This window comes from Chelonoidis abingdonii, chromosome 8 (assembly GCF_003597395.2).
Source record: "Chelonoidis abingdonii isolate Lonesome George chromosome 8, CheloAbing_2.0, whole genome shotgun sequence".
In the NCBI taxonomy this organism is placed as follows: Eukaryota; Metazoa; Chordata; order Testudines; family Testudinidae; genus Chelonoidis; species Chelonoidis abingdonii.
Window position 1 is genome coordinate 49,474,185 of NC_133776.1, and position 27,098 is coordinate 49,501,282.

The 27,098-nt window shown below is 46.4% G+C and overlaps 1 protein-coding gene across 2 annotated transcripts in view; it reads left to right on the forward strand.

Moving 5' to 3' along the window:
• Positions 1-27,098, forward strand: part of NGEF (neuronal guanine nucleotide exchange factor) — a 112,364-nt gene that overhangs the window by 58,009 nt on the left and 27,257 nt on the right. For both annotated transcript variants that reach the window (XM_032801630.2, XM_032801631.2), the window contains 2 exons: positions 1,177-1,319; positions 25,130-25,404. In XM_032801630.2, coding sequence (XP_032657521.1) covers positions 1,177-1,319; positions 25,130-25,404 — 418 coding nt within the window. The remainder of the gene's footprint in view (positions 1-1,176; positions 1,320-25,129; positions 25,405-27,098) is intronic.

The window sequence follows — 27,098 nt, forward strand, 5'->3', positions numbered from 1 at the left end:
CTGTTCTCAGCCCCCTTGGCCCCACTATCCCCACCCGGGACTGTTCTTCCAATTCCCATCCCGCACACCCGCCCCTGCCGGTCGGGTGTTGTTCTCAGACCTTGCCCAACCCTCCCACGTCCCTTGCCCGTTTCCGGGGTTGTTCTCCATCCCCCGCACACTGCCCCGCCAGGGTCCTCTCCAACCGCCCAATCCCCTGCCCCCGCGGCCTGTTCTCCACAACCCCCATCCCCGTGCGTGCCTGGGCTGCTCTTCAACCCCCCCCCCGCACCCCTCCACCAGCACAATCACATTTCCTTGTCTGGGTTGCTCCTTACCGACCTCCCTCCCCACCCCCCGGGTATGATCTTCACTCTCTGCATTTCTCCTCTGTCCACCTGGCTGACCTCCGCCCTCCTTCCACCCTTACTGACATGGTGTTATCTCCGATCCAGCTCCCCACCTCTCACATCACAATCCAGAAACTGATCATCATATCCCCTCCCCACGATAGGTAGTTGATCAACTGGGGTGATCTCCATCACACTCCTCCCCCCCCCCCACGTCCTGCCCACCACCAGACTCATCCCCATTTCTCCCCCATTCCCTGTACCAATCCGCTGAACTCTCTGGAAACCGATTTCAGTTCGCTCCTACACCAGGGTACGTGACTGACTCTCTGCATCCTATCTCCTGCCTCTTCCTTGTATTGGTAACCGAACTTCGCATTCATCCTCTGTGCTTCCTACTCTATCAGACTGAGCTTGACCTCCCCAGCCAGTCTTCGCTCTTTTCACCCCCCCCCCCACCTCTGCTCTGAGGCTGGCTCTATCCTTGCACAGCGCTAAGCTCAATCGGTGATGGGATCCCATACCTCAGCTCTGGGTGCAATCAGGGGAGGTTACTGCTCTCCTGCAGGGCCAAAGCCTCCACTCTCAGTGCTCAAAGACAGCCCCTGTGGCACACAGGAGTTTTTTTGGAGCAGAAGGAGTGTGCTTGCCCTATGGAGGTGAATCATAGAGTAGTTTTGAAAAAGACACAGTCAGGGTCCCTAAATAGTGTGTCTTGCTGGCCACTGATGCTGGTAGGTGCCAGAGCCCATTGGTGTTATGTGGAAGCTGGGTGTGTCAAATGCTTGGGCTAAGGGGAGGTTGATTGACAATGCCTGACTGTATACTGTGTATTTCTCTCCCAAAGAGAATCCCCTTCCACGGCGGGACTAGTGCTTATCCCTGATGAGAGCCCTGTGCTCCCAGAGTGCCCAGCTGCTCTCTCTGAAACCCTGCAAATGATCCACCCCATGACAACTGACTCCTGGAAAACCCTCATTGAACAAATAGGTAAGGGCCATGTTTGTTGTGCCATAAATTTATGGGCTGCCCAAGGCATTGTGCTGTCTGACAGAAATACTACCCCTATTAACCCAGGTAATGTTCCTAGATTTCTAGAGTGTGAAGTCTTTGTTCATGCATTTCTGATGAGTGAAGACACTGAATATAAATAAGAGAAAATGGTTCAAACATTTACATAAAACCCGTTAGAACTAAATTTGGCCTGAAATTTTAAGAAGTGGTTCAAATAGGTTATTTTCTAGCCTTTTAATCTTGAGGCAGAATTTATATTAGTTAAAGAAACCATCCATTTAAGATTCTCCTGGATGTTAGCTTCTTAAGTGTTCGGCTTGCCTGAACCTTGAAAGCAGCAATAATTGGAGAGCAAAAACTAACCTCTCTAATAGCAGTCATATGCCACCCTCTGCTGCCCTCAAGGTTTGAGGGCACAAGAAGTGGAAAAAGCTCCCCACAGGAGTGAGCTCATCAGCCATCAATCCAGATCTTCACTGTATCCGAACATGGTTTATTATCATAAGTCATTTATGATAGAGTAGCACCAAGAGGCCTTATCAGGACCCTGCTGTGCTAGGGGCTGTGCAGGGACAGCAAGAAACAGTCCCTGCCCCAAAGAGCTTACATTTAAATAGACTAGACATATAAATAGACAAACATAAAAACAAAAAATGAAAAAACAAGACATCTTTGCTACCTTTTTAAAAACTAAATTGGGGTATTCCCCCCACTCCCATTTTCCAGATGCTCTAACAATTTCTGATCTAGTGTGCTTTTCTTCCACCCTGGCTACTCCACAGAGATAGATAAGGAAAAGACCAAATAAAAACAATCAAAAAGTGCCTATAGGCCAAAGATATCTAAAGGCAAACCCTTTCAGTTCATGCAATCCAGTTGCTCGTCCCTACAGGAAGCAGTGGGAGATTCCTATCTCCTCCACGTCTTCCTGGGGATGGGAGCATGGACTAGGATTGCGACACAGCCACTTTTACAGTAAAGCTAAATAAATACTGTTCTTTCAACAAAAATCTCAAAATACAAACTCAGCATAAAACCCTTTTGAAAAAACAACACATTATGTATATACGCATTCAACCTCAAATGCAAATCCACATATTTGCTTAACTTTATTATAAATACACTTTCCTATTAAGCATATTATTTGGATTACAGTAGCACCCAGAAGCACCAATTCGAATCAGCACCTCATTGTTTGTTCAGCCCCAGCACATACTCTAAGAGAGAAAGTCCCTGCCTGAAAGAGATTATAAACTAAAGGTCTGATCTTGTGATCTGATTCATCTGGATGGAATACTGCACCTGTGTGGAACCCCAGTGGCTTTGTCAGGCTGTGTGTGTCCACTCACATAAATCAGTTTTCAGGATTGGGGTGTAACTAGGGAGAAAATGCAACACAAATAGGGGTATGGACAGAAGGAGGAAGGAAAGTATGAGAATAACAGGAATACAAAATTGCATATATCGGGGTGGCCAAGAGCCATATGCAGCTCTTTTACAGTTAAAATGCGGCTCACGGAGCCCCCCACACCCTCCCATTCTCTGCCTACCAGACTGGGGGGCAAAGCTCAGGGCTTCTGCCCTGCGGCGGGATGGTGGGGCTAGGAGCTTCTGCCATGGCGACTGGTACCTGATGAGGTTTGCCCCCCTCTAACAGCTTGAGTCATGCCCCCCCCCCGCTTACCCTGAACAGTCCTTCCTGCAGATCCTAGCTGTTTGCCACTGCCTGTCCCCATGACTGCAGCGCCCAGCTTGCCAGCTCCAGCAGCTGCTGTGCAGGGAGGGGGCCCAGTGGCACCAAGTGACTGAGCAGGGCCATCAAATCCTGGCAAAAATCTGGGGGATGGTATGTGATTCAATGGGCCCTCCCAGGTGTCACTTCTGGTTTCTGCCCAGCAGGGAGTGGGTCTCCTGGCTTCAACCCTGCAGGGTGTGCCTGCTGGGGCTTGGGGCTTCAGCAGGAGCAGGACTGAAGCCCTGAGCCTGGACAGACGCCTCCTATGAGGTTGAAGCTTTGAGACTCCCCTCCCCTTTGATGGCTGAACCCCGAACCCAGACAGACACCTCCTGCGGAGCAGAAGCCCTGAGACCCCCCCATCCCTGCAAGGCTGAAGTCCGAGTCCAGACAGGCATCTCCTCTGGAGCTGTAGACCCAAGTTCCCCTACCCACAGGGCAGAAGCCACTAGCCCCACCACTCCACCGCAGGGTTGAAGCCTCGATCCCCAGCAGGTGCGCCCCAGCTCTTGAACTTCTGAAGATTGTTGTATGCAGCTCAGAGGATCAGTAAGTTTGGCCACCCCGGCAGGGCTGGCTCCAGGCCGCAGCACGCCAAGTGCGTGCTTGGGGCGGCATGCCTCAGGGGGCGCTCTGCCAGATGCCAGGAGGGTGGCAGGCGGCTCTGGTGGACCTCCCGCAGGCACGCCTGCATAGGGTCCATGCCTGCGAGAGGTCCACCCGAGCCGCAGGACCAGCGGACCCTCCGCAGCCATGTCTGCGGGAGATCCACCAGAGCCGCGGGACCGGCGAGCAGCAGAGCGCCCCCCGCAGCGTGCCGCCGTGCTTGGGGCGGCGAAATGGCTAGAGCTGGCCCTGCACCCCGGGCATGTATTCTTAGCTGAATGTATAATTTGGAGACTTCAATGGCTTTTATATTTGTTTGATATTTTAAATAAGTGGACACTATATTAGTGAATCACTATTGGGCCACTTGCCCAGCATATACAACTTAACTCTCCAAAAAACCCACCAAATAAGTACATTATTAAAGAATTAAATTGTCTATTGTTAAGTGAGAAATAATCAGTGAATATATTTATCGGATTCTCTTTATAAGGTAATAGTTCCTGAAATGTAGATAACAAAAATATGTAAAATATAACCCCAAAATCCATAGATCAGAGTTAAGGTTGTGTTATGATAAAATGCACATCTTTGTACTTGATGAGAATAACTTAGGTGGTCAGTGTAAAATATATGATTTACTTAGCTATTGATCTCCTTGTCTTTAGGTGCTTAAGTTTTTTAAATTATGTGGTAGGTAATTTAACTTTGGTCACTGAGCAACCCTAACTGGTTTCATAAATGATTTTTTTGTCTTTAATTATGGATCAGCTGATAGCTGCTCTACAGTTAAGGCTGTATAGCTAAGTTTCTATGTAAAGCTTAATTTAACATCCTCTCTAAAATTCTCTCACACATAAAAAAAGAAACATTGCTGGGCCAACGGAAATATACAGACCACACTGAAAGACTTGTGGGGTTATACAAATCAGAGTCTTATTGTATAGTTGTGTTAGACACATATCTGTACTGGCAATGTATGTTATGAAGGGATAATGTACGCTGACATTCTGAGTTTCTTGTGGTTTCCATCTGGGGCAGATTTAAGATTGTTGGGGTTTCTTATGTGGGAAGGGTTACCTTAACTGGTTCTCTCAAGGTTGAGAGTTTTTTTGTTTTTTTAAGCATAACATGTTCTTTTAAGGAATACATTGGGGTTGGGGGTGGGGGGTGTAACTGAGCATTTCCTGATTTTCCCCATGTTTGGTTTTAGAGTTCCATATTCTGGAGGCATGAAAGGATAAGGTGGCTCTGCTGTTCAGCAGCAGCCTTAGCTCCACTTTAACAAAGCATTGTTATGTGGCAATCCAGTATAAAGTCCAAATAGTGACTCAGAAAGTCATGTTGTTGAACAGTCCAGGCTTTGATATCTTGGCAGCCTGGAAGAGATGCTCCAGGACATCAGAGTTCCAGAAGGGAGAGAAGGCTGAAGCCTGTAATGGGCCATCATGGGAAATCTACTAGAGATTCTGATAAGCTATCAGGCAAAACCCTACAGTTGGTAGTGAGGAGGCTACTTGGACCACTGAGGACATTTACCAGGAGCAGCAGAAGTCTGCAGTTAGGTATAGGGTTATTGATGAGGAGAGGCTGATCCTTGGAGGATGCTATGGAAAGCTTGGATCAAGGCATTGAGAAAGTTTGAGTAAGCTAGATGCCAGAAGAAGTCGGACAATATTTGTCAGACAAAACAGCTGAATTTTAGGTATAGTTCAGGGACCGTAGTGAACAGTTTTAAGTTTGCATACACGCTGCCTGATCTGTTGTCTCCTTCCTGCTGCATTTCTACTAGTCTCCAAAGGCAGATGTGCTATTATAGTCTTAATTTAGTGACAATGTGTTAATGAAACGCTTGATAAAGATGTAAAAACAGTGCTAGACACCAAAACAACCTCATTGCCAAATATCAATCTAGGTACCTATATGGCCCTCATTACCTTAGTGTCTGAGCATCTCAAATCATAATGATTTAATTTTCACAATACCTCTGTGAGGTAGAGTATTACATTTTCACTGATGGGGAGCTGAGGCACAGGGTAGGTTAAGTGACTTGTGCAAGCTACTCTAGGGAGTCTGTGGCTGAGCCAAGAACCCAGTGAGACTTCCCAAGTTCCAGTCCACAGCCTTAGGCACTGGACCATCCTTCCTACCCAGCTACAAGAAATGCTGCTCCCAGGAAGCTAAAAATCTGCAAACTGATGTGTGTAAGATGTACTTGCCTACACCCCCGTTGTACTCTTTAGGAGAAAGATTGCCAGCAGTCACAGACTGCACAAGGGTCAGCTGCAGTAGGTTAATTATTCCTATATCTCCATTAGTGGGATTTTTCTTCTATAGGCATAGAAGAGGACGAGGTCCTTGCCCATGGGAGTTTACAGTCTAAATTAGATAACATAAGTTAAACGGATAAAACATTGTGGTAAAGGGGAAAAGGAAACTGTAACTAGTGGAGAGACATATTATGAGCTGAATCTCTGAGAACAATACTCTGTTGTAGAGCCTTGCAGCCTAACCCAACAGGACCTGACTACGAGTGTTGGGTTCAGGTTGAGTCTGAAAACAACCCAACCATTTCGGTCTTGAGTTGTGTTGTCTCTTATCCCTCCCTCCTTCTGCCTCACTGTGCTCTGTATGCGCTGTGAGTGAATGTGCTGAGGAGTCGCAGTACCTGTCATGTTGTTCTGTACCAGATATGGACTGGTCATAGAGCTTGCTTATACGCACCAGCTGTGTTCATCATAAGAGCCTTTAATGTTCTGCCAGCTATGTCTGAGGTTCATTTAAAATCAGTTTTTTATAGACAGTGCCACCTAGTGGCTGAACAGTTTAGCATTCCATTACATCTCCCCCTTTGTGTTCTTTTTGGCCCGAGGGCCACATCTGGGTGGGAAATTGCATGCAGGGCCATGAGTGTAAGGCTGGAGCAGGGAGATGGGGTGCAGGAGGGAGTGCGGGGTGTGGGAGGTGGTATGGTGTGCAGGAAGGGGCTCAGGGCAGGAGGTTGGGGTGCAGGAGGGATGTGGGGTGGTGGAGGGGGCTCAGGGCAGGAGGTTGGGGTGCAGGAGGGGTGCAGAGTGTGGGGCTGCTCAGGGCAGGGGTGCAGGAGGGATGTGAAGGGGGTTAGGAGTTCAGGGCAGGGTTAGGGTACAGGAGGGTTATGGGGTGCAGCAGGTGGCTCAGGGCAGAGGGTTGGGGATTCAGAGCAGGGGGTTGGGGTGCAGGACGGGTGTGGGATGTGGCAGGTGGCTCAGGGCAGGAGATTAGGGTGCAGGAGGGGTGCCAGGTGCGGCAGGGGGCTCAGGCAGGGGGTTGGGGTGCAGGAGGGATGCAGCGGCAGGCTAGGGGCTCATGGCAGGGGACTGGGGTGTGGGATGGAGGAGGGACTCAAAGTGCGGGCTCCGACCCAGAGCCTCTTACCTTGAGCAGCTCTGGGGTGGCAGCTGTGTGCAGTGGGGCTAAGACATGCTACCTGCCTGCCCTGGCCCCGTGCCGCTCCAGGAGCGGCCGGCACCAAGTCCCTGTGGCCCGGTGGAGGACAGAGGGCTCTGCGCGCTGCCCTTGCCTGCGAGTACCTCCCCCAAAACTCCCATTGGCTGCGGTTCCCCATTCCCAGCCAATGGGAGCTGCAGGGGGCGGTCCCTGCAGGCAGGGGCAGCACGCGGAGCCCTCTGCCTCCCATCTCCCCTCGCGGCCACAAAGACGTGGTGCTGGCCATTTCTGGGAGCGGCGTGGGCCCGCGGCGCCACAGGGGTGACAATCCTGTGGGCCAGATCCAACATCCTGACGGGCCAGGTCCAGCTTGTGTGCCATAGTTTGCCCACCCCTGTTCTACATTCTTACCATTTACAGTATTTACACGGTCATACTGTCTTTGAAGTTCATTATTTCTGTATACCTGAAAAAATAGACCATGATGCTTGGGAATGATGTCCCCTGAATTTGAATAAATCTGCAGCTAGTCTCTTTCAAGGTCTGTCAGGTAGGGGTGTTGTTATTCAAGGTTCTTTGTGTTTTATTTTTCTGTTAGTTCTGCAATGTTTACATGCAGATACTTTATGTCTTTGCTGATGCTTGGCCACCACACTGACTGGTTAGCCTGTTTATGGCATTTAATTCTTGATGTTCTTCATGGATGAGTGTCATGGTACAATTCCCCAACCTGAACCTTAGCGTCCAAAAGACGGGGTACCAGCATGAATTCCTCTAAGCTTAATTACCAGCTTAGAACCTGTAGCGCTGCCACCAACCAGGAATTCCAGTGCCTGGTACACTCTGGTCCCCCCAAAACCTTGCCCGGGGACCCCCAAGACCAGACCCTCTGGATCTTAACCCAAGGAAAGTAAACCCCCCACCATTGCCTCTCCCAGGCTTCCCCTCCCTGGGTTACCCTGGAAGATCACTGTGATTCAAACTCCTTGAATCTTTAAACAGAGAGGAAAATTCACTTTCCTCCCTCCTTCTCTCTCCCCCTCCCAGACTCTCCCTGAGAGAAGAAAGTAATCCTAACAAGAGAGAAAATTAACCTCTCTCTCCCCTTCCCTTCCTTCTCTCCACCAATTCCCTGGTGAATCCAGACCAGTCCTCTGGGGTCTCACCAGAACAACAAAACAATCAGGTTCTTAAACAAGAAAACTTTTAATTAAAGAGAAAAAACAGTAAAAATTATCTTGTAAATTTAAGGTGGATTAGGTACAGGGTTTTTCAGCTATAGACACTGGAATACCCTCCCAGCCTAAGTATACAAATACAAATTAAAAATCCATTCAGCAAAATACAAATTTGAACTCCTCCAGCCAAATGCACAATTGGCAAATAAGAAAAGAACATAAGCCTAACTCGCCTTATCTACCTAGTACTCACTATTTTGAACTGATAAGAGCCTGTATTGAGAGATTGGAGAGAAACCTGATTGCACATCTGGTCCTCTCAGAACCCAGAGAGAACACCAACCAAAAAACTAACAGCACACACAATAACGTCCCTCCCTCAACGATTTGAAAGTATCCTGTCCCCTGATTGGTCCTCTGGTCAGGTGACAGCCAGGCTTACTGAACTTGTTAACCCTTTACAGTCAAAAGAGATATAAAGTACTTCTGTTCTATTAACTCCTACTATCTGTTTATGACAATGAGGTTTAGGATTTCTCCTCTCATTTTGTTTGGAATGACGATAAATTGCCTTTAATCATGAGTCCATTTGACTTGCTGAAGTCTTTTGTCACTTCCTTAGTATCCTTTTGATGCTTGGGCCAGCTGTCCCAATGTAACTTAGAACTTCCTGAAGTTGCATATCTGTCAAGGTTGCTTTCTGTAGCGGAAATAGTCTCTTTTCTGACACTGGTTTGTATGTGTCCACAATATATACATATGCCTTTACGTTATCTTCAAACTCACACGTAGCTGAGTACGATGCTGGCCTCCGTGACAGAGCATCTGCTGCTACCAGATTTTTCCCAGGAATACATCTAGCAATTGAGTTAAATTACATTAATCTTAGCAATAGACATTTGCATCTTAGAGGTGCGTGATCAAGATCTTTTCCATTGATGAGTGTTACAAGCGGTTTATGGTGTGTTATCACTGTGGGTTTGTGGACATCATAGTAATTGGGAACTGAAGCTGTTGAGATACTTTTTTACCTTTTTGAAGGCAGTTTTTCGATCTGGCACCCATAGGCACGATGTGCTGGACTTCAACAGTTCATTCAGTGGTTTTGCCACTGTAGAAAGGTCTTGTGGGTATCGACCAAGATAATTTATCATCCCTGGTGTACATCTCAGTTCTAGTACATTCATTGGTGCAGTCAATTCTTGAATTGCTTTCACTTTCTCAAGGCTAGAATTGATTCCATTTTTGTTTATTGTTTGTCCCAGAAACTTGATTTGGGGCATGCAGAAAACGCACTTTTCCTTGTTTAGCTTCAGTCTAGACCAGGAGTAGGCAACCTGTGGCACGTGTGCCAAAGGCGGCACACAAGCTGATTTTCAGTGGCACTCACACTGCCCGGGTCCTGGCCACTGGTCCGGGGGGCTCTGCATTTTAATTGAATTTTAAATGAAGCTTCTTAAACATTTTAAAAACCTTATTTACTTTACATACAACAATAGTTTAGTTATATATTACAGACTTATAGAAAGAGACCTTCTAAAAATGTTTAAAATTAGAGTGAATACATAGACTCAGCACACCACTTCTGAAAGGTTGCGGACCCTGGTCTAAACTGACTGCTTAGGTTTAGGTCTTCCATGAAAGAATACAACAAAACCCTCAATGAAGATCCATATGTCGGAATATCACCCATGAAACCCTACAACTCCATTTGTGTTCATTAACAGTTCTACCATCCTTCTTTGGAAGATTTCAGGCGCACTGGTAATCGCAAAAGATAATCTTTGAAAACAAAATCTCCCAAGGGATGTGATAAATATAGTCAGTTTAGCACTTTCTTTGGCGAATTTGCCAGAATCAGCTATGAGAATGATGTACCTCCTTTCACTTTTGGGAGGAAGTCATGCAATGTTGAGACTGCTTCATTAAGTCCTTTAAGATCCACACATTCATATTTTTCCATTTTTCTTTAAATGGGTAGAATTGTGGCATACTATGCTATTGGCTCAGCAATTTTCTCAATTATGCCCATCCGCACCATTCTCTCTAACTCATTTTCCACTTTATGAAGTAATAGATAAGAATCCGGCGAGGGGTATGTACACTGTATGGTTCAGCGTTGTCTCAAGTTTATTTGTACTGGATCACCTTTCAAAAGCCCAATGTCACCAAATATTCCATTCAGTTCATCTACCTTTCTAACTAAACCCATCATGGCTGCCACACTGTGGCTGAGAAGGGTGTTGGTCTGTGGTCCTTTGATCACATACACTTGAATGCAAAACTTTTATCTTTGTAAACTGGTTCTGTGATGAACTGATTCATGCAATTAAGAATACCTCCATGGCTACTCAGAGCTGTGTCAGGTGACTTCAGCTCTGGGAGAGGTTAAAGGTGATTGTGAATCCCTTCTGAGGGTATGTCTACTCTACGGGATTATTCCGATTTTACATAAACCGGTTTTGTAAAACAGATTGTATAAAGTCGAGTGCACGCGGCCACACTAAGCACATTAATTCGGCCGCTCGTGCGTCCATCGTCCGAGGCTAGCGTCGATTTCCGGAATGTTGCACTGTGGGTAGCTATTCCGTAGCTATCCAAGTTCCTGCAGTCTCCTCCGCCTTGGAATTCTGGGTTGAGATCCAGTGCCCGATGGGGCAAAAAACATTGTCGGGGGTGGTTCTGGGTACAGCCTCACCCTCCCTCTGTGAAAGCAGCAGACAACCGTTTCGTGCCTTTGTTTTCCTGGGTGAACTGTGCAAATGCCATACGCACAGCAAGCATGGACCCTGCGTCAGATCAAGACGCAATCGCGCACATTGTAACCACGACTCACTCACGCATTCTCGTGCAGTCTATGCTGAACAGGACCTGCAAAGCCAGGCAAGGAGAAGGCGGCTACGCCAAAGCGGCGACAAGAGTGATGAGGACATGGGCACCAGAATTCTCTCAATCCGCGGGCCCTGCACTTGGAGATCCTGCTGTAATGCGGGCAGGTTCTAGCATTGACGCCAATTTTGGGCCTGGGACAAGCACAGACTGGTGGGCCGGATAGCATAGTTTTGCAGGTTTGGGGACGATTACAGTGGCTGCGAAACTTTCGCTAGTGGTAAGGGCCTTTCATGGAACTTTTGGACTTGCTTTCCTCTGTCCTGAACACCATAATACCAAAGATGAGAGCAGCCCTCACAGTGAGAAGCGAGTGGCAATAGCCTCTGGAAGCTTGCAATGCAGACAGCTAACCGGTCGTCGGGAATCAATTTGGAGTGGGAAAATCTACTGTGGGGGCTGCTGTGATGCAGTAGCCAAAGCAATCATTAAGCTGCTGCTACGAAAGATTGTGACTCTGGGAAACGTGCAGGTGATAGTGGATGGCTTTTGCTGCAATGGGATTCCCTAACTGTGGGGGGGCGGATTGATGGAACCCATATCCCTATCTTGGCACTGGAGCACCAGGGCACCCAGTACGTAAACCGAAAAGGGGTATTTTCGATGGTGCTGCAAGGCATGGTGGTCACAAGGGGCATTTCACCAACATCCACGTGGTGGCCAGAAAGGGTTCGTGACGCTCGCGTCTTCAGGAACACTACTCTGTTTAAATGGCTGCAGCAAGGGAATTACTTCCCAGACCAGACAAATAACAGTTGGGTATGTGGAATGGCTGTAGTTATCCTGGGTGACCCAGCCTACCCTTGATGCCATGGCTCATGAAGCCATACACATGGCAGCCTGGACAGTAGTCAGGAGCGTGTTCAACTCAGGCTGAGGCAAGTGCAGAATGGTGTGAGATAAATGTGCATTTGGCAGTTTAAAAGGTGCGCTGGCGAACATTACTGACTCGCTCAGACCTCAGCCAAACCAGTGTCTCGTGTTATTGCTGCTTGCTGTGTGCTCCACAATCTCTGTGGAGGTAAGGGGGAGACCTTTATGGCGGGGTGGAGGTGAGGTAAATCACCTGGCCTCTGATTACCGCTGCTAGGCCAGACACAGGGTGATTAGAGAGCACACCAGGAAGCGGTGTGCATCAGAGAAGCTTTGAAAACCAGTTTCATCACGGGCCAGGGTAATGGTGTAAACTGTTGTGTTGTGTTCCCTTGATGGAAACCTCCCCCCCCCCTTGATTGACTCATTCCCTGTAAGCAACCACCCTCCCCTTGATACACGCTTGCTAAGGAAATAAAGTCACTATCATTTAAAATCATCGTATTCTTTATTAAAAGGTCATTATAAAAAGAGGGAGAGAACTGACAAGGTATCTCGGATGTGGTTTGGGAGGAAGATAGGAGGGAAGGAAAGACCATTAAAATATTTCAAAGTAATTACAGCCTTTTGGGTTGGGTGTCCACAGGGGTGGAGTGGGTGGGTGCACGAAGCCTTCCCCAACGTGTTCTTACACGTTTGGGTGAGGAAGATATGGAACATGTGAGCGCTGAGGGTGGTTACACAGGGCTGTGGCGGTGCTCTGTGACCCTGCTGCTGTTCCTGAAGCTCCACCAGACGTCGGAGTATGTCAGTTTGATCACGCAGCAGCCCAGCATTGCATCCGCCACCGCTGATCTTCCTGCCTACACCCTGATCTTCCTGCTGCTTCATCTCGAGCGTCTCTCCTCTCCTCACGTTGGTCTGTCCTGTCCTCATGTTCAAGGCATCTTTCCTGTAATTTGATACCGTGGTCCTTCCACTCATTCAGATGAGCTCTTTCATTGCAGGTTACTTCCATGATTCGAGAACATTTCGTCTTGCGTCTTTTTTTTCCACTGCCTTATCTGAGATAGCCTACGGGATGGAGTAGGGAGGCTTGAAAAATTTGGAGCTGTATGGAGGGAGGTAAAAATGGAGAGATGTATTTAAAAAGATACATTTTACAGAACAATGCTTATACTCTTCACAGTGAACAAACACTATTCACTTAGATAGCACAATGTGATTTCCACTACAAGGTCGCATTTGCATCTTAATATCGAGTGCCTGCGGTTCTGGTGTTAGAGATCTCACAGACGCAGGTCCGGGCAGCAGAATTCAGCTTGCATGTGGCCATGGTAAGCCATTGTCTTTCGTTCTGCTGCCTTCATATACACAGTGCTCTCCTTTTCCAAATACCAAGCAAATCCAGTTCAGTGCTGCTTCTTTCCTGTTAACATGCAGCAGCAGAAACACCCCCCATCCAATCTTTCTGGATGATCACTTTACCCCTCCCCCCACCACGTGTCTGGTATCATGGAAGATCACTGCTAATCCCCCCCTACCCCCCCCACCGCATGGCTGTAGCAGGGAAGATCCTGCTAGCCAAATGCGTAAAAGCTCAGCGCCATTAACCCCCTCCCCTCCCCGCTTGGCTACTTGCAAGGAAGGATTTCTTTAAGCAACAGGCAAACAGCCCAGTAGGAATGGCCATCTCTGTCCCCTTAATTAAATCCTGAATTTCAACCAGGTTACCATGAACGACGTCACTCTCCTGAGGATAACACAGCAAGAAAAGACGGATGTTGCTTGAATGCCAGCAATCACCGGACCGTACGCAGCTAGCTTTGCATGCAATGGTACCAGATTACTTGCTACATGCATGGCGTGGTCAAGTGTCCTACCATGGTGGACGGAATAAGGCTGCCTTCCACAAAACCTCCTGCAAAGGCTTGGAGTATCTCCAGGAGAGCTTCATGGAGATGTCCTTGAGGATTTCTGCCTCATCCCCAGACATGTTAACAAACTTTTCCAATAACTGTACTGGCTGCGAATGCATCCAAGTCCTCAGGGTCAATCATTAAAAAACGCTTGCTTTTAAACCATGTTTTATATTTACAAAAGGTAACACTCACAGAGGTCGCTTCCATGGCTTCATTGTCTGGGCTACTGGCTTGGGAGGGTAATTCCATCTGGGTGGAGAAAAGCTACTGGCTGTTGGGGAGAATGGAGTGCTGTGTGCTCTCTGCAAGTTCTTCCTTCTCCTTATCTTCCCGGTCCGCAGAATCCTCAGCCATGGCTGAGATTACCACCCTACCTTGGAATCCACGGACAGGGTGGGGTAGTGGTGGTGGACCCCCTTAGAATTGCATGCAGCTCAGCGTAGAAGTGGCATATTTCAGCCCTGCCCGGACCTTCTGTTTGCTTCTTTGGTTTTCTGTGTAGGCTTTGTTGAGCTCCTTACTTTCACTCTGCACTGCACTGAGTCCGGGTGTGGCCTTTCTCCACCATAGTCTTTGGAAATTTTTTTAAATGTTTTTCATTTCGTCTTTTGGAATGGAGTTCTGTTAGCACAGAATCCTCTCCCCATATAGCGATCAGATCCAGTACCCTGTCCCGTGCGGTCCATGCTGGAGCTCTTTTCGATTCTCAGAGACTGCATTGTTACTGGCTGGTGAGCTCTGCGTGGTCACCTGTGCTGATGAGCTCTCCCACGCTGGCCAAACAGGAATGAAATTCAAAGTGTTTGCGGGGCTTTCCTGTCTACCTGGCCAGTGCACCGAGTTCAGATTGCGTCCAGGGTGGTCACAGTGCTGCACTGTGGGATACCCGCCGGAGGCCAATACCGTCTATTTGTGGCCACACTAAACCTAATCCGATATGGTAATACCAATTTCAGCGTACTCCCTCTCGTCGGGGAGGAGTACAGAAACCAGTTTAAAGAGCCTTTATATCAATATAAAGGGCCTCGTTGTGTGGACGGGTGCAGCGTTAAATCGGTTTAACTCTGCTAAATCAGTATAAACGCGTAGTGTAGACCAGACCTGAGATGCTGGTGAGGGCAGCTCTAACTCAATTGTCTTGCTATGAATATTCAATTTTACTCCAGGCAGGCTCTATGTCAATACAGGAGCTAGAGCCTGGAAAAAATGCCTCTTGATCCTTTGTAATATGAGTCAACTCCCTGACTGCTTTGGTGCGAAAACAGATGCAAATGTGCACATTTCATGCATTTATTACACAAGTGTGCCTCTAGCTGGACATGCATCATCTCTTGGGATAAGACTTTTCCCACACCTGTGTGTGTAGTCTGGAATTTGTCGCTTCTTTAGCCTCAGAGTTCTCCTCTCTTGCTCAGAGGTTTTATGATAATAACTAACACTCAGTGTCTGTTTATAGTTTCTAAGCAGTTCAGGTTTTTCAATTTCCCTGTCTTTTGTACTGTTTGACTAATTCTGACGTGCTTTGCATCTGTATAGCTGTGCCTAGGGTTAAATCTTCCTTGAGTTGTAGCTGCTATGAAAGATTTTATTTGTTAACCCAACAACCAGCCTCTGTCTGATATTTCATGTGTTTTCATTTCAAAATTACAGTTTTCAGCACAATTCTGCAGAGTTCTTATAAAACGTTCAATATTTTCCCTGGTTCTCAAATTCTCTGATGAAAACATCCTCTTTCATAAACACATTTTTCTGAGGTATAAAGTATGCACCAAACATAGCCAGAACCCTTTCATAGTATTTTGACTGTCATAAACAAATAGTAGAAGTTAATAGAACAGAAGTACTTCATATCTCTTTTGACTGTAAAGGGTTAAGAAGTTCAGTGACCCTTGCTGTCACACCAGAGAAACCAATCAGGGGACAGGATACTTTCAAATCTTTGAGGGAGGGAAGTTTTTGTGTGTGCTGTTAGTTTTGGTTGGTGTTCTCTCTGGGTTCTGAGAGTGACCAGACATGCAACCAGGTTTCCCTCCAATCTCCCTGATACAGGTTCTTATGTGCTCAGAATAGTAGTATTAGGTAGGTAGGCGAGTTAGGCTATGTTTGTTTTCTTAATTTGCAAATGTGTATTTGGCTGGGAGGAGTTCAAATGTGTATTTGGCTGAAAGGAGTTCAAATTTGTATTTTGCTGATGGTTTTTAATTTGTATTTGTATACTTAGGCTGGGAGGGTATTCCCAGTGTCATAGCTGAAAAACCCTGTACCTAACTCATCTTAAATTTACAAAGATAATTTTTACTGTTTTTTTTCTCTTTAATTAAAAGTTTTTCTTGTTTAAGAACTGATTGTTTGTTTTTTTATTCTGGTGAGACCCAGAGGACTGGGTCTGGATTCACCAGGGAATTGGTGGGGAGTATCCAGGTAGGGAAGGGGGAGAGAGAGGTTAATTTTCTCTCTGTGTTAGGATTACTTTCTCTCTCAGGGAGAGTCTGGGAGGGGGAGAGAGAAGGAGGGAGGAAAGTGAATTTTCCTCCCTGTTTTGTGATTCAAGGAGTTTGAATCACAGTAATCTTCCAGGGTAACCCAGGGAGGGGAAGCCTGGGAGAGGCAACGGTGGGGGAAAGGGTTTTCTCTTTCCTTGTGTTAAGATCCAGAGGGTCTGGGTCTTGGGGGTCCCCGGGCAAGGTTTTGGGGGGACCAGAGTGTACCAGGCACTGGAATTCCTGGTTGGTGGCAGCGCTACAGGTTCTAAACTGGTAATTAAGCTTAGAGGAATTCATGCTGGTACCCCATCTTTTGGACGCTAAGGTTCAGGTTGGGGAATTATACCATGACAGTGACTGTCTTCCGTAAAGTCAAAAGATTTAACGATAGGGTCTGCTTGCTTCCCCATAGCATAAATTAAAAAAGATACCTATGTATCTTCAGTTTCTTTGAGGAGTTTGTTTGCAATTGAAATCTTGCAAAATACTGCTTCCAGTCTGTTCATTGTGAAGGTTTGTCAAAGTTGAAATTCTCTGGGGTACAGAAGAATAGCATTGCGATGAGATCCTGCATCCTTTATTGCTGTTCCTTCTGTCTCTGTTCTTAGTTTACTCCTGACACCATGTTACATTCTTCTGTACCAGATATGGACTGGTCATAGGGCTTGCTTATATACACCAGATGTATTCATCATAAGTAGAGCCCTGCAAATCCACAGGTATCCGCTGTATATCCATGAACCATTTTTGCGGATAGCAGCTCGGATGTAGATACAAATTTTTATCTGCGCAGGGCTCTGGAGCTGCAGCACAGACTCACCAGAGCAGGTGGAAGGACCTAGGCTCCCCACAGTGGCCAACATGGCTCTCTCTGACCAGGCTCCGGCTGGGGGTGGATGGGTGAGGAGGGCACTTCGGAGCTGCAGCCCAGCCAGGATAAGAGCCGGACTGGCAGCTGTGGGGACTTCGGCAGACCCTTCACCTGCCCTGGGCGGGGGGCCTGAGAAGCCCCCGGTCCATGTCCCTGCCCCCCAGGCTCCCTGCCTAGGGCAGGCAGAGTGTCTGCGCTGCGGTTCCTCACAGCTGGCCACCTGGGCAGGTGGAGGGTCCACTGTGGCCTCCCAGGGCTGTCCGGCTAGGCTCCGTGCTGGCCTGGCCAGAGAGGAGACGGGGTGCGGGTTGGGGCAGGGGTCCACCCCTGTGAAAAGTGGATGGCCGACACTCCTCCTTCCCCCATCCTCCATTCCAGCGCCACTGGCCACTGCTGCGCGGTGATCTGTGGAGCTGTTTAGAGCCCTGCAAATCCATGGACATCTGCAGATATCCGTATCCATGGATGCAGATATCTGCAGACAGTTTTTGCAGCTCGCAGATCGGATGCAGATATACATTTTTGGTATCCACGCAGGGCTGTAATCATAAGTGTCAATGCTCTGCTAGAGATGGCTGAGATTTGTTTAAAACCAGGTATGTTACACACAGTGCCACCTAGTGGCTGAGCAGTACAATACAGTTTAACGTTCGATTACAGTGCCTCTTGTTTGGCAGCACATACAGCTCAGTGAAGCTGTGGAGGTTGGTAGTAGTAGGACATACAGCTACCACAAGGCCAACCCATCAGGCAGGAAGATAGCTGGAGATGGATGGCAAGCCTGGGGCATGGTGAGCGGGAAGCTCCCACAGGCCAAACCCCAAGGACAAGGTGCTGATGCTGACACAGGTTTGGGAGAAAGTGTTGGGTTTGGGTCAGGTTGGTTCTGAAAACAACTCAACGTTCTCGGGTCAGGTTCAGACTGGCTGTGCTCAACTCTGTCTTGGGTCCAGGGCGGGTTTTAAAATTAGGGCCAAGCAGACCTCTGCGAGTCAAACTTGGAATCTATTCCAGGTGGGTGCAGTGAACCAGAATTCATTCCAAATGGCTCCAGGAAACACTAGACTATATATACTGTTACATACTGTAGCGGGGTGATGACCCGCCCCAGCCCTGATGGAACTGGAGCCCCCCCTGGGAGAGGGCTGGCAGGCTGCGAGAGCGGCCCAGGCTAAGTGGGGAAACAGCTGCAGCTGTGGCCACGCCCCAAATGGACTCAGCTGACCTGTATAAAGAGGGTGTGAGCCAGAAGCTCAAGAGTCTCCCTCTGAATGTAGAGGGAAAAGGGCCTGGCTGCAGGGAGCTAGAGACAGGGTACTGCCAAGGGGGAGCACCCGAAGTAAAAGGGGCCCCAGGTCCAGGGAAGGACACGGGGGCCAGAGGACAGGCGGACCACCAGCCTGCAGAGGGCAATCTGGAGGTGGAATGAGCTAATTCCCGGAACAGACCAGCAGGAGGTGCTGCAGGGGTGAGTCCGCTCCTCTACATGTGGTGGAGAAGTGGGCACGAACAGTCCGCCCCTGATACAAGGGGCTGAGCAAGAGTGAGGACTGGGCGGATTGTGCCAGCAAGCGCGAGGACTGTGTGACAGTTGTCTGGAAGAAGGACTGAGTCTAAAATGGTGGAGAAGAGGAGCAGTTATTGGAGGGCCTGGGCAGCCCATCTGGCTGAGCGGCAGAGGGCGTTGCTCTGGCTACTACGGGAGTGGGCACCTGGACGCTATAAGAGACCAGGCGCCAGGGGTGAGAGGCCAGGGCCTGGACTTAATGACTGTTTTGCCTGTGTGCGATGAGGGCACTTGAAAAGGGAGTCCCCCTATCGGGAGGGAGCAGGGAGGCCCTGCCCGGAAAAGGCACCCCCTATGAGGGTAACAAGGGAGGCCCGGACTTGTTGGGCCTGTGGGCGGCCGGGGCACCAGAAGAGGAAGTGCCGATACAGGACTCACAGGGTCCAGGGTAGCCCAATTTTCAGTTTTTAATACAAATAGACAAAATGAAGTAAAATAATAGCAGAGAGAGGATTCAAAATGAGAATATATAAAACCTATGACTAGCATAGATGCAAACCACTACTTTAGCCATTTAAATCAATGTGACAACAATTCCATACTTCCACACTCTGATTCTAAGATTTGCATTGGTAAAACCAGCTAATACCTAGACAGCCATTGCTCAATAAAACTTTTGTAACAAGCAGTATGCTTATCTTTAGTGTAATCTTTGACTCCTCCTCTGTCCCCATATTCAGGCCAATCCCAGATCATAATTTCTTTCTCTCTTTTCAACATCTTAAAAAAATCAAATCCAGCCTTTCAGTCTGTCTAAAATGCCTCTCTAGGCCATGATCACCATAGTCTCCTGCTTAACTTTCCTGATTCTCACTTTGCTTCCCTTCAGTCTGTCCCAAAATACTGCAGATAAAATCATCTTCACCTGCTGCTGCAGTCACATTAACTCCCCTCACCTTCCATATCAAGTTCATGCTTCCCATCCTTACCAGCAAGTCTATCACTGCCTATATCTCTGTTTTCATATTATAGTATTTGGCTTTTTGCTGTCTTTGCTCTGCCCAAAGGTCTTCCTACTCATCCTCTTTTCTGTCCTTCTCCCAATATCATGTTCATGCTTTCAATACTTTCTCTATATCTGGAACACCCTCCCCAAGGCAGTGCACTAGGTAGGCTTCCCTCTACCTTCAAATCCTTCTTTAAAATGTGTTTCTCTCTCCAACCATACCTATGCTGACACTTCTACGTTAATTATATTATTACAGACTTATTAGGAAAAAACTCTGCAACACCCTATAACAACTTACGTCTGGTAATCCAAGTCTGTCTATGTCTCTCTTAGTTTGCCTCTGCGTTTGGGCTGAAGGCTCCTTTGGAAAGGGATGTTGTCTTCACTCTTTGGCAGATCAAACGAAAGGTGGATCAGATAGGGAGCCTATTAACAAAACAAGAATTTCGTTGCCTAGAGTTTTATTTCATCTTCTCCAAAAACAGAAGAAGAGAGTCTACCCGACAGATCCTTATTAAAGGGATCTGCCTCTAAATGTTTATAAAGAGAATAAACCACAATTCCTCAAAACAAAAACAAAGTGGGTTTATTTGCCCATAACTTTCAGGACAGGACCCATCAGCACAACTTCCTTCCTTCCACATGTCTCCTCTACTGTGGAAAAGGTAGTCCTTTTTTATATAGTCCCCTTATCCCCAGCATGCCCCAGGGACTGCATTTCCCAGCCTTCCCAGCTCTCCTAAGGCTTGATCCTCTAAGCCAGTGAACATTCTGGGCCCCAGTGCAGCAGAGCATTTAAGCACATGCTTAAGTTTAAGTACATGAAGAGTCTCACTAAAGTCAGTGCTGATTCAGGAGGGTTCCCTTCACAAGCTTTAAATGTTCTGTACATCCCAATACATGCGCTGTGTTATTTATAGGGCTGAGCACACTACTGACGATTAACAGATAACATGTATGAAACCATATAAGCATAGTAGACGATGAGAGATTATGAAAGTAGCATCGTGATAAACTTAAAGGAAAGTCTCTTTTCTTCATTTATAGTGTAGGAAGCTAACAGAAAAGTGTATGGTTTCCAAGGTAGAGCTAATCTTATTGCTATTTTAATCCAGTTTTGAATATCTTTCCAGAAAGAACAGTTTACAAGATACACTGATAGAATATGGTAATGAGTTTATGTCCACAGTTTTTCTATCATAACTATGTCTAGAAATATAGATTCAACATTAATTGGTATTGAGTTTCAAAAAAAATTGTAATACCTGGTACACAAACTCCTGACCTATTTCTCGCATTGTTATGTATGAAAACTGTTTATGAGATACAATATCATTTATACATTTTGCCATATAGATTTTAACCCTTATTGAGTAATGCAAAATAAAGTATTTATGCAATGGCTGACACCTGCATCCTTGTTCATTTAAAAATCACAACACTTAGAATCATAGAAGATTAGGGTTGGAAGGGACCTCAGGAGGTCATCCTGTCCAACCCCCTGCTCAAAGCAGGACCAACACCAACTAAATCATCCCAGCTAGGCTTTGTTAAGCCGGGCTTAAAAACCTCTAAGGATGGAGATTCCACCACCTCCCTAGGTAACCCATTCCAGTGCTTCACCACCCTCCTAGTGAAATAGTGTTTCCTAATATCCAACCTAGACCTCCCCCACGCAAACTGTGGAGACCTGCTCCGTGTTCTGTCAATCTACCCACACTGGATCAGCCAAGCTGATCTTTTGGACCGCCGCCCCGCGGTAGTAAGGTGCTAATCAAATTCCCCCTCACTCTTCTCTTCGTGAATAAATAACCCCAGTTCCTCAGCCTCTTCTTGTAAGTATGTGCCCAGCCCCCTGTAATTTTGTGCCCTGCTCCAATTTTGCCCACCCTTCGTACATAGGGGCAAAAACTGAATGCAATACCCAGATGTAGACCTCACCAGTGGCCGAATAGGGGAATAATCACTTCCTCATTGACTGGCAGTGTCCCTACTATGCAGCCCAACTATGCCATTAGCCTTCTGCAACAAGGGCACACTGCTGACTGCATTATCCAGCTCTTGTCCCACTGTAATTCTCCAGGTTCTTTTCTGCAAGACTGCTGCCTAACACAGTTGTTTCCTCAGCCTTGTTCGTGTGTGCATGGGATTCTTCTGTCCTAGTGCAGCTCTTGCACTTGTCGTGGAAACCTTCATCAGATTTTCTTTGCCCAATCCTCCATTTCTCTAGGTCACTCTGGCTTCCTCTCCCTACCCTCCAGCATATCTACCTCTCCCTACGCTTAGTGTCATCCGCAAACTTGTGAGGGTGCAGTTAATCCATTGTCATCATCATTAATAAAGTGTGAACAAAACCGGGCCCCAGACCAACCCTGGAGCACTCCGCTGGATACCCAGCTGCCAACTTAGACATTGGAGGACATTGATTCCTACCCGTTGAGCCGACAGTCTAGCCAGCTCTGTCTACCTTTAGTCCATTCATCCAATCCATACTTTTTTTAACTTGCTGGCAAGGAATACTGTGGAGGACTGTATCCAAAAGCTTTTACTAAGCAAGTATACACTCCACTGCTTTCCCCATATCCACCAGAGCCTGTTATCTCATCATAGAAGGCAATCAGGTTGGTCAGGCATGACTTGCCCTTGGTGAATCCATGTTGACTGTTTCTGATCACCTTGCTCTCCTCCAAGTGCTTCAAAATGGTTTCTTTGAGGACCTGCTTCATGATTTTTCCAGGGACTAAGGTGAGGCTGACCGGTCTGTAGTTCCCCAGGTTCTCCTTCTTCCCTTTTATAAAGATGGGCACTATATTTACCTTTTTCCAGTTGTCCGGGACCTCCCTGGATCTCCATGAGTTTTCAAAGATAATGGCCAATGGCTCTGCAATCGCATCAGCCAATTCCCTTAGTACCCTCGGATGCATTAGATCTGGATCCATGGACGTGTGTATGTCCAGCTTTTCTAAATAGTCTTTAACCTGTTCTTTCACCACTGAGGGCTGTTCAGCTCCTCCCCATACTGTGTTGTCCAGGACAGCAGTGTGGGAGCTGACCTTGTCTGTGAAGATCAAGGCAAAAAAAGCATTGAGTACTTTTGCTTTTTCCATATTATCTATCAGTAGGTTGCCTCCTCCATTCATTAAGGGTCCCACGCTTTCCCTGACCTTTTTCTTGTTACTAACATACTTGTAGAAACCCTTCTTGTTACCCATCACATCCTTTGCAAGCTGCAACTTCAGTAGTGTTTTTGCCTTCCTGATTACACCCCTGGATGCTCGAGCAATATTTTTATACTCCTCCCTAGTTTTCTGACCAAGTTTACACTTCTTATAAGCTTCCTTCTTGTGTTTAAGCTCACCGAAGATTTCACTGTTAAGCCAAGCTGGTCGCCTGCCATATTTGCTATTCTTTCTGCACCTGGGGATAGTTTGTTCCTGCGCCCTCAATAAGACTTCTTTAAAATAGAGCCAGCTTTCCTGGACTCCTTTCCCCCTCATGTTATTCTCCCAGGGGATCCTGCCCAACAGTTCCCTACGGGAGCCAAGTCTGCTTTTCTGAAGTCCAGGGTCCATATTTTGCTACTCTCCTTTCTTCCTTTTGTGAGTATCCTGAATTCAGCTATCTCATGGTAACTGCTTCCTAGGCTGCCACCCACTTCTACTTCCCCTACCAATTCTTCCCTGTTTGTAAGCAGCAGATCAAGAGGAGAATGGCCCCTGGTTGGTTCCTCCAGTAGGTGCACCAGGAAGTTGTCGCCAACACTCTCCAAAAACTTCCTGGATTGTCTGTGCACTGCTGTATTGCTCTCCCAGCAGATACCAGATTCAAGTATAAACCAAGAGAGAGAAATTAAAATCATGCAATTTATATTAAGTAAATGGAGTTAATGACTAACAGGAGACTAATTGGCACTCCTGTGTTGTCAAATCTAGTAATTCATATTCTAGATCCAAGCAACTGGTTTTCGGGTTCCACTGGATGACTGTAATGAGCAAAATGGGACAACTAACAGCAGCCTTATGAGAAATACTAGAGCTTAAAACTTCCAAAGTACAAGATTATTTTGTAGTTTTCTTTTGTTAGGGGTAGGCCCCTGAAAATTAGAAGGAAGTTTTGCCTAATTCAGTGGAACTTCCGCTGCTCCAGATTCTGAAGGAATTTTGGGGAAAATCAGTGGGAACTTAAGAGTGAATGCACTCAAAATACATAAATGACAAGACCAATACATTTAGATTTTATTTATGGCTTTGAATAGTTTAAATATAACTGATTTTATTTCTTTCAGTTGGAGGATGTTTATTTTGGATTCCCCCGTTAAGATCTTCCTGTTCTGATAGATATTCCGCCAGGCCCTAGATGTCTCATAACTTGTCATAGAGCAAAATCCAGTGGTTGGTAGAACTAAGGAGCCCTGACTCCTAGATCTCTGTTCTGAACACTCAACTCCAAGTCACTTTTCTGCATTTAAACATAACATTGAGGATGAGAGAGTAGGTTACCAGATTAATTGAATTAAATGAATGTCTACCACTATCGTTTGAAGAGTTTTCTGTGCTGTAAGATCAGAAATGTAAATTCTAATTACATATTGTTGTCAAACATTTAGTAGTTTAAATATAGTGAGGTGGCCTTTAAGACTGCTGGACTGAACAAAATGGTTGCAGTTTTCCCTTAAAGTTTTATTTATTTTTCTATGGCTGGCACTTGTCACTGTCATATTCAAGCACCTCATGAACATTAAATAATTTATTCTCATTACACCTCTGTGAAGTAATGCAGAGAACAGAGGCACAGAGAGATTAAGTGATATGCTCAAATTCACCCAGGAAGTTAGTGGCAAAGCCAGGAACAGAACCCAGGTCTCCTGATCCCTGATCTATCTAGTACTTTAAGGACCTGATCCTAACCCCACTGAAGTCAGTGGAAGATGCTCCCTTGACTTTAATGGGGATTAAAGTAAAACCGATTTATATAATGCCACCTCCCCAGCAGATACGTAGATCCTTAATGGTATAGTAGCATCATAAAAAGATAAAGGAAGAGCCTTTTCTTGCAGACCTTTCTAAAGACCCCGCTGAGAAATGAGACAGTTCCATTTTCACATATAGAAACTGATAGTGGATTCGTCAGATTCTGCATGTACTTCCAGTTTTGTAATTTTATTCTTTCTGCTTTTAGTTGAGGCTGGGAAATCAACGTCTGGCTTTTTCTTTCACTCTGGAATGGATGCTTTCTACCTCTTTACTTCAATGAACTAAAGTAAAATATTCATGCCAAAATAAATCCATATTCTTTTCCCTATATTGTTCAATAATAGCTCTCTAATCATCATGTTGGCTTCTAGGGCTCTTGTATCAGGAATATCGAGATAAATCTACACTTCAAGAGATTGAAACCAGACGACTGCAAGATGCACAGACAGACTCCGAGGAGTGCTCAGCAAGTGAGGAGGTGCCATCAGAGGCAGAACCCACAAATACTGCAGAAAGCAGGACTCTTCCCCAAATCAGCTTGCTCAGGAACTCCACCTCCAGGTTTAACTTGTGGCAGGATCTTCCAGAGATCAGGAGCAGCGGTGTCCTGAATATCCTTCAGCCAGATGAGATCAAACTGCAGGAGGTAATGGAAGGCATGAGAGGGAATAAAGAGTTTCTCTGCTGAGTTTTTGCTTAAAGTCTGTGTAACTAGAGTCACTTAGGTCAAAATATCAACATTCAAAAATAAGGAAGTTCCACTGCAGCTAGTGACAGATTGTGGTCTATTAAATACCCCCATATGTAATGCTAATGAACTTCACTTTCCAAAGAGCATGAGGAAGTCCTGTACCCAGGGCTTAAATTCAGCCAGAGCCTATTATTTTCAAACCCACTGGGGCCCTGGTGCCTCTTGTGGAGGCTGAAGCCCTGGTGCCCCCTTCGCTGAAGCCCCTGAGACCCCTCACCCCTCAGGTGAAGTCCAGAGCCCCGAATGGGGTGAGGGTTATGGAAGACTTTTGGAAATAATCTCTGAGAATTTAAGCACTGTCTGTATCCTACCCCATCACCAGAAGAGAATCTTGCTGCTGGCAATTTCAGTAGCAACAATGGAGAACATGGCTTCTCATTACTGCTACTGCTGATTTACAAGGAGGTAAAGGAGCAATGAAGTACTAATTACAGTACCTTCTTTGGCCTCCCTCCATGCCAGATAATCCCCTTCTGATGTCAGAGGCAGGAATCATGCTTTCTATCATTCCTAGGAAGACTGAATTTAATATAATTAAAAATGAATTGGAATAAAAGGAATTAAATGGTTGATCACCAGTCCCAGTGGAGTTTCCTTATTTTGCCGTGTTGATTCTTTGATTTACTTTAAAACAGAATGATGGTTGCAGTATGCAAAAACTGGGTCAATAAGGATGTATGAGCACTTTAACTGCACAGACTATGCTATCTCTGGATATGGTTTTTGTACTATTAATTTTTAGGGCTGTGTCAAATAATGCTTTGAGTGGGTTGTTGACTGTTGACTCAGGGCTGTCTCAGTGATGCACACGTTAGTGAAAACATTCATTATGGCTTCCCTGCTCCTATGACAAAGCTGTTGGCACCACCTTTCAGTAGCCCACAGGGCCACTGTTATTAGCTACTGTCTAAAGGCTTTGCACCTCAGGCAGTCTCTCTGGGATATTTTTCCTCTCAGGCCAGTGAAGGGATTTAACTCCTTCATTCTTCAGCCAGGATGGTGTGCAGAAACTCCATCAGAAGCACTTACTCCTGTGGGAATTCTGCACCAAAAAATTAAAAATTCTGCACACAATATTTTAAAATTCTGTGTATTTATTTGTCAAAATAACAAGATATAATCACGCCAGTTTCAATTATTTTGGTAATTTATTGGAAAATACCTGTCAACAAGTATGCCCATAACAATACAGACAAGAAAAAAGATTCAGGAAATGCTTTTTGACAAATAGATTCCTTACCAGGCATATTAATACAGAACTTTGAATAGTAATTCATTTAAACTACTATACAGAACTGTATTTTCCGCACCCCTCAAAAGCAGTGCAAAGGCTAGGGGGAGTCACGGGTAATAGAGGTGCTGAGGGAGAGAGAAGTAATTGCTGGGAAGGAGTCTGCGAGTGAACCTGGAGTAGTGTTGGTGTGGATGGGAGAAGCATGGAACAGGTTTTTTTAGGGAATGGGGAGGATTTTTCGGGAGTTGGGGAGCCTCCCCCATACAGACCCTGGCTGACCCCAGCCTCTCCCATTCAGTCAGGCACATCTGCCCCTGTGCCCTTGTGTCCCTGCACCCTGACTCACCCCTCCCCT